This window comes from Adiantum capillus-veneris, chromosome 8 (assembly GCF_014529385.1).
Source record: "Adiantum capillus-veneris isolate H3 chromosome 8, ASM1452938v2, whole genome shotgun sequence".
Taxonomy (NCBI): Eukaryota; Viridiplantae; Streptophyta; class Polypodiopsida; order Polypodiales; family Pteridaceae; genus Adiantum; species Adiantum capillus-veneris.
Window position 1 is genome coordinate 110716140 of NC_140938.1, and position 8156 is coordinate 110724295.

General features: G+C 41.3%; 1 protein-coding gene across 1 annotated transcript; it reads right to left on the reverse strand.

The window, feature by feature from the left end:
* Positions 1-239: 239 nt before the first annotated feature.
* LOC147452763 (uncharacterized) lies at positions 240-6487 on the reverse strand. Its single transcript, XM_086519011.1, has 9 exons — positions 5464-6487; positions 5274-5379; positions 4391-5182; positions 4205-4319; positions 3759-4119; positions 3226-3662; positions 2997-3127; positions 2761-2900; positions 240-325 (listed from the first exon to the last, which is right to left on the reverse strand). Exons 1-9 carry the CDS (start codon positions 6485-6487, stop codon positions 240-242), a joined length of 3192 nt encoding a protein of 1063 aa, XP_086375137.1.
* Positions 6488-8156: the final 1669 nt, after the last annotated feature.

Here is an 8156-nt window from a genome sequence, read left to right on the forward strand (position 1 = left end):
GTGGCCGTTGAGCGAGCCCATGAGAGCGAGCAACTATTACCATCAAGAATCTAAGTGCAATATGAGCGAGCGGCATGCAAAAAAAATCCTAGTTGGAGGGAGATGGCAAGTTTGGTGAGAAACCTATATATTGCTCATGAGTTAAATAGAGTAAGACATTCTACATGTCTATAAAAGCTAGAGAGCCATAAAACACTGTAAGAGAGTCAACCAACTCCCAAGTCCATTATATAACATTTTCATAGAGCGTATTTGGCATACATGTCAACCAAGGCAATGCCAAGCACTAAATCGTTTGTCAATAGCCCTTGACTAACAATATCATCTGAATTATTTCGCCCATATTAGTTGAGCAAGGCAATGCCAAGCATGACATCGTTTTTCAGTAATGCATGACTAACTATATCATTGGAATTCTTTCACCCATAATAGCCTCTTGCATAATGCCACATGTCCTTCAAATGCAAGCATAGGTGACTGCATTTGGAGAGATGTCCTCGCAGTGCATATGCTAAAAACAACCCTAAGCTTTTTGGCCTTTCCCGTGTTGGGCATATGTTGTAGTCAGTGCACTCCATAAGACGACATACTTGACAAGCAACTCCTCGACCACCTTTTGTGCTTGCAGAGGTAGAGCACATTTGGCATACACGTCGACCAAGGCAATTCCAAGAAAGACATCGTTTTTCAATAGCCCTTGACTAACAATATCATCTGAACTATTTTGCCCATATTAGTGTCTTGCGTAATGGCATAGCGGCCATGAAGATGCAAGATTAGGTGATCGCATTTGGAGAGGCGTCCTTGCATTGCATATGCTCAAAACAGCCCTAAGCTTCCTCGCCTTTTTCGCTTATGTTGGGCATATCCGTAGTCAATGCACTCGATGAGACGACATCCCAGACAAGATCAGCCCCAAATCAGCCTAAAGAATTAGCGTTTTTAGCCCAAAAAACAGCCCCAGATCAGCCCCAAATCCGCCACCAAATCAGCCTAAAAAATTAGCGTTTTTAGACCAAGAAAACAGCCCCAAATCAGTCCCAAATCAGCTACCAAATCAACCTAAAAAATTAGCGTTTTTAGCCCAAAAAAACAGCCCCAGATCAGCCCCAAATCCGCCATCAAAACAGCCCAAAATTACAGCAATTTTTAGCTCCCTGTTTTGGACTTTCCCGTGTTGGGCATGTCTCGCAATTAGTGCACTATATGAGATGACATACCTGACAAGCAACTCCTCGACCACCTTTGGTGCTTGCTGAGGTGGAGCACGTTTCGCTTACATGTTGACCAAGGCAATGCCAAGCACGACATCTTTTTCCAGAAATGTTTGCCTAACAATATGATCGAAATTCTTTCACCCATATTAGCCTCTTGCATAATGCCACATGTCTTGAAGATGCAAGCGTAGACGATCGCATTTGGAGAGACGTCCTTGCATTGCATATGCTGAAAACAGTCCTAAGCTTCCTCGCCTTTCCCTCTCGTGTTGGGCATATCCCGCAGTCAATGCACTCCATGAGACGACATCCAGACAAGATCAGTCCCTAATCAACCACCAAATCAGCCCTAAAACTTAGCGTTTTTAGCCTCTAAATGATCCATCAAATCAGCCCAGAAAATCAACGTTTTTAGCTCCTATTCTTGGCCTTTCTTGTGTTGAGAATATCACGCAATCAGTGCATTCCATGAGAAGTCCTCGCATTGCATATGCTAAAAACAGCCCTAAAGCTTTTTGGCCTTTTTCGTGTTGGGCATATCCCGCTATCAGTGCACTCCATGAGACGACATCCCTGACAAGCAACTCCTCGACCACCTTTTGTGCTTGCTGAGATAGAGCACATTTGGCATACACGTCGACCAAGGCAATTCCAAGAAAGACATCGTTTTTCAATAGCCTTTGACTAACAATATCATCTGAACTATTTTGCCCATATTAGTGTCTTGCGTAATGGCATATGCCGTGAAGATGCAAGATTAGGTGATCGCATTTGGAGAGGCGTCCTTGCATTGCATATGCTCAAAACAGCCCTAAGCTTCCTCGCCTTTTTCGCTTATGTTGGGCATATCCGTAGTCAATGCACTCCATGAGACGACATCCCAGACAAGATCAGCCCCAAATCAGCCTAAAGAATTAGCGTTTTTAGCCCAAAAAACAGCCCCAAATCCGCCACCAAATCAGCCTAAAGAATTAGCGTTTTTAGCCCCAAAAAACAGCACCAGATCAGCCCCAAATCCGCCACCAAATCAGCCTACAAAATTAGCGATTTTAGCCCAAAAAAACAGCCCCAGATTAGCCTCAAATCAGCCTAAAGAATTAGTGTTTTTATCCCAAAAAAACAGCCCCATCAAACACACGAGTACCATATTCGACTGTTCTTAAACAACCATCAAACACACGAGTACCATATTCGACCGTTCTTATACAACCATAAAAGAAAGGTAGTTTTGAAGAAATCTACAACACTGCCAGTGAGTCTAAGTTTGAGCACAATCATCTAAGAGAATAGCAAAAAGAAAATGTGAAGCTTGGCTGGATCCAATCTTCAACTACATTGCGACCCTTTAAAATCAATCCATCTGCAAAAAAATACACAATTGCTTAATACATACCCTCTTGTCAATCAACTTATAATTTTCAACGAACCTACTCCTAACATACCTTGACTCCAAATGGCTTCAACAAGCGATCATATATGCGCTCATCCCTCTCAAACATAATGACATGTCTATCCATGAAGCCAGCTGCCAAGCCAAGTGTACCCGTGCCAACAAATATGTCAAGGACTACATCCTGTGGACGGCTAAAAAGTGCGATTATGTACTTCACAAGCTTTTGACCTCTTTGACAACCACCCCTCCATGGATTTCCTTTCCTCTTTACTAAATCTGCTTCAGGTACTCTGACATTGAATACACATTTTACTTACTTTAATGGCATATATATATATAAATGATGGATTAGGCATATAAACAAGTAAATGATAGAGTCAACTCACATATCGAAGATAAGGTCCTGTCCAAATTGAAGGTCACCACCAAGTTTCAATTCTGGCAACTGATCATGATGTATACGATACACACAAGTTGTCGAACAACGAACAAAAGCAGACAAGATCAAGCAATTCACCTATTCAAATAGAAAGCTTTATGTCATACATGTCATTCAAGAATAGGATGCCACACTAAATTCTATTGCACATTAAATCAAGAATCAATTACTTGTACCTGTGTGACAATGGGTCCCAACCTCTTTCCAATAGGTGGTGTGCATCTCACAACCTGACGATGATATATCTTAAACCCTTTTTGCTTGCCAGCTTGCTCGACTTTCACCCCTTCCTCCATGGTGTACAAACAAACAAAAAACCCCCTATCACTCAAGCATGAGTCTGCAAGCTGAAATGTGGTGTCATACAGGTTATCCACTATCTTGTTCCAAAATGGAACTTTATTGCAAAAGCATCCCTCGACAGCCACGTTAGATGGAAAATCTGCAAATATGAGGTCTATGCACAAGTCTAGTTGAGTGCCCTTCACAGTGCCTTGGCTACAAACTACATTGAAGGCCTCTAACACCTCAAGCCCCATTTGCTCTGCTTGTTGGGGATATTCAATAATATGAACAAGCTCTTCAACAGAAATGTTGAAAATGTAAATAGTGCCTACAAATCAAAGCTTTTAGATTTAAGAAAATGTATCAATAATAACAACACTCCATGGATCATATTAGATAGACAAAGCAAAGGCATCAACACTACCTGTAGGTTCCAATGTTTCATTGATTATGTCATCATTTTCTCTTAGCCCTCCACTGCTACTTGCGCTTTGATGTTGCCCTTGCATCTTGCCATCCTCTATAGCCTTGTTTGCTTGTAATGCCCTATGTACGACTTCCCTACCAAGATTTATAGGAAGTGTCTTACGAAATGATGCTGATGCAGTGGATGCTACTACTTGAGAAGTTGCCGTCGTCTCCTCTTCCAGGACACTATTCGTAGTAGTTGCAAGTTGAAGGGCTGCTTTATGTTGCTGAAATAATTCCAACTCCTCATCCGGAACATGGTTCTTAACCATGTCTAGCCACCACGGACACTTGGCTTTCTCTATGGTGGACAAGGACTGCACAATCAACAACTATTATTTAGCATAATCTCCCTATGTGTTAAGAGTTAACATAAAAAATGCAATGTAATGCATCACTTACCCTTCCAAGCTTCACATCGGAATACATGAACGTAGCGTTATCTGCATATGTCCATACACTTGCCAAGGGGGGCATCTCATCAAGCATGTGTTGTGCAATCTCCTTGAGTAGCCATCTAAACACACACCAACTACTGAGTACTAGTTTAATGAGGACTAAAAAATTGAACCATACAAATTAACAAACCTATAAACAACTCGACGGGTTGCATTGTGTAATCCGGGTTGCTCATTCATGGCATTGGTCGACTTAATGCCACCTTCCACAACGCAAAATGCTCTATTGAAGTACTTTCTTCGGCAAAGCATGACAAAGTTGCTGAATCGATGTTCCAATGGCAGCCTTACTCGATCAGCATTTTGAATGTCTAGTAATAGACCTAGACCATATTGATTGACTTGCAACCAAAAACAATACATGTGGAGCCAGTCCCTAACTTTAGCTTTGCCATTGGGAAGGCACTCCAAGGATCGAATTGATACTTGTGAGCTATCTAACAATTTCACAATGTGTGCCTTATCCACATCTGTTATGCAAGCATTTCCAATCATGTTGAGTTTCTCTTCAGTTGCAATATGCGCACTCGGTTCATGCCAAGGCAAGGACAGAGTAGCACACCAAAACTTCTCTCCATTTGCAGGATCTGCAATCCTTGCATACTTGGAGGTCTTTCCCCTATAGGTAATCTCCATCTTCTTTATCACCTTGGCCCTACCAGTTTCATCCATTCCCTTAGCCAACTCTTCAATCTTCTGTTCCATCTCATCCTTAAAGAGCAACCATGTCATTATTTGCACAGGGAGTGTAAACCAACTCCTTTCCCCCCGAGATGAAACAACCTGCATTTCTTTCTCCACCCATGCTCTGTCTTCAATAGACAAACCATCCAAGAGAGTAGTCTTGTCTGCCTCTCCTAGCCTTCTGAATTGGAACAACCTATCTCCAAATGTGGTTGGCACATATGCATAATCGTTCATCCTGTAGCATTAAAACAAAAAAGAATATCAATAACTCCAAGACAACAATTAAAATTTTCAAGGAGAATAGTAGATGCCCAACATCATCTTACTTGTTCAATCTTGCCAAGGAAAACATTAATTCCCCCACATCAGTCTTTGCAAACTGCAAAAAGTGGCAGACCACAGAGCAATGTCTAGACAGGTCGTTCTCAAACCCTGTATTGCATAATTGTACAATTATATTAAAATAGTGCAATCAACACAACAAAAGTTCTTAAAGGAGATTAAGTTAAAGAATACCTTGTCTAATGCATTCCATCCATGCATGCAGACGATTGTTGCCATCCAGGACATGGACCATCTTTCCTTTCAAGTAGGGTCCCCACTCTGTCTCTAAATAAAGGGACCTCTCAAATCTTTCATTAATTGTTTTCCAACAGTCATTCCAAGAATCTATCCTTTCTTGAGTGATTGGTGTCTCCTCCCCCTCTAGATCAATAATGGAGACAGTAAAGGCTCCCTTGCTCTCAAGATATCCTCCCATCTTAATAAAAATTCTTGTGAGTGATCTTTTCGTGGAAGGGCTTACTTTTCTAATGGCTTCACTAGACAGTAACCTGCATAATGGGATCCTAGGGGGTGGTCTAGAAAATGTGACTCTGATTCTTTCAAGGAATGCCTGTGGTGTAGAGATACCAAGGATCTTACCAAACACCTCTAATTTGTTTCTTCTCCCCCCTGCAAGATTGGAGATATTCTGGCCTTCTGTCACCTCATCATCTTGTTGCCCCTCAGTCACCTCATCATCATGTTGCCCCTCCTCCTCATCATCTTGCCCCGCAGTCACCTCATCATCATGTTGCCCCTCCTCCTCATCATGTTGCCCCTCAGTCACCTCATCATCACGTTGCCCCTTAGTCACCTGGTCATGTTTCTCAACTACCACCTCCTCACTCTGATCATCTTCTTGAGCTCTCTGAGTATCGGCTCCCTGCTCCTCTCTCTCAATAGCAACTTGATCCACTACCTTCTCAACGTTTTCTTGCTCCAAGTCATGAACAATACTATCAACCAGCTCCTCAGCACCACCATTTTCCTCAACATCTTCAGCATCCTTTTGACTTACTTGAGAATGCTCTTGATTACCTGCTCTTGCAATTGACCTATTGAAGTTGTCCTGCTTTGATGGTCTACCTCTTCTCTTGTATGTTGCTCCAGAATCCCCTGCACCCTGCACAATTTTCCTTCTCTTAGGCATAGTTACCATACTCATAATATCTGCCTCACACTTACCATCCTCACAATTCGATCTTGTGAAGTGCATAAACACTTTGAAAGAATGAAAATTCTTGATTATATGAAATCTAGTTAAAAGCCATATGAATGACTGAATCGGACACATTGGAAAGGACAACATCAGCCATTAACTAAATTATGGGTAGTTGTGTTGCGTTAAAGTCATTATGGCAAGTTAAAATCATTACGGTCGACACATTTATCACCACGAATCTCGCTCCAGCCATTAACTAAATTATGGGTAGTTGTGGTGTGCTAGAGTCATTATGGCGAGTTGAAATCATTACAGCTGGCACATTTATCACTTTACAAATCTCGCACCACCTCTATACTACCACTTATCATTTTGCTCTTCTCCATTCTCCTGGAGCTTTATGTGAAGAATCTATCTGTTCTTTCTGCAAACATGTAAGTGACTCTGTGTGTGTGTGTGTGTGTGTGTGTTCTCCATTCGCAGTCACGCTGACCACTCCTGGCTTTACTCTCCAGTTCTCCATCGACAACTCACACCCTGCATCTCACGCTGTTTGAGGTGTTAAGGGAGCTTTACTATACACAGTGTCTCTCATAGGAGCTCTCTCTCTCTCTCTCTCTCTCTCTCTCTCTCTCTCTCTCTCTCTCTCTCTGAGCTCTGTTGCTACCACGAACTAGTAGTGATGCAAGCTTCAATAGTGCTACCACCTGCTCAATACACACAGCAACAACTCAATACACACAGCAACATGAATCTTCCATTCCTCTTACACCTACGCTCAACTCAAATGCTCTCATTTGCTGTCAAATTCACCTTCTCTTTTCTCAGATCTTTAAGCGCGCTCAGCGTGCTTAAAGATTTGAGAAAGATGGTCCTTAAATCAAAAGGTTAAGCTTACCTTTGCTGTTTTCTTGGGGCTTAAGGGGTGGAAGTATTTGGCCAGTGGCGACGTTTGCAAGAGCCTTGCCTTCCTCATGGCATTGCAAAGGATGGAAACCAGGCAAACAATATGAACGATTAGGAATAAGCAGTGTGCATTTCAAAAGTTGAACATTTGAAGGGCAATAAAAATGTTTTGAAAAGTTAGAATATAATTAAAAAACCAAACTAACTTTCTTCAACCGTTTCTCTAGATTAACGTATTCTTAAACATGTCTCAAGATTAACATTTTTTAAACATTTCTCAGAATTTCATTTTAAAAGAAAAACTGGGATTGATAGTAGTGTTTTCGAATGTCTGTGAAATTATTAACTTTTACAACCATTTCGCTAGATTAACGTTTTTTAAAACATTTCTCAAGATTAACATTTTTTAAGCATTTGTCAGAATTTCATTTTAAGAAAAAACTCGGATTGAGACAGTAGTGTTTTTGAATGAATGTGAAATTGTTAACTTTACAGAGTTGTTGGTACAGATTGACTTGACACGTGTTCAATTTACTCAAAATTATTAACTATGGATATGGTGTTGATCTGATTGAAAGTTCTCTTTTATGCAGGGAAGCTAAAATTTTCTTGCAATCTGTGTCCGGACAGTCCATCAACATTCCATTCATCCATGGAAAATGCCTCCTTCTTGTCAAGCTCCTGCAAGAGAAGTTGTGTGGTACAACTAGGGTCATTGTCGAGGCTCTTGTTCAGGAGGGACAAGAGTTTAATGTTTTGGCACCTCTTCCCACCTATGCGGGGGTTTATATGGAGGCATACTTCATCTTGGAGGAAT

Bases quoted from the DNA above. Each gene is read 5' to 3' on its own strand.
- LOC147452763 (XM_086519011.1), bottom strand. From the start codon at position 6,487: ATGCACTTCACAAGATCGAATTGTGAGGATGGTAAGTGTGAGGCAGAT. The intron at 3,128-3,225 runs GTACAAGTAATT...CTATTTGAATAG, and splicing joins TGGGACCCATTGTCACACAG to GTGAATTGCTTGATCTTGTC. The intron at 2,901-2,996 runs GTGAGTTGACTC...ATTCAATGTCAG, and splicing joins CAGGACCTTATCTTCGATAT to AGTACCTGAAGCAGATTTAG.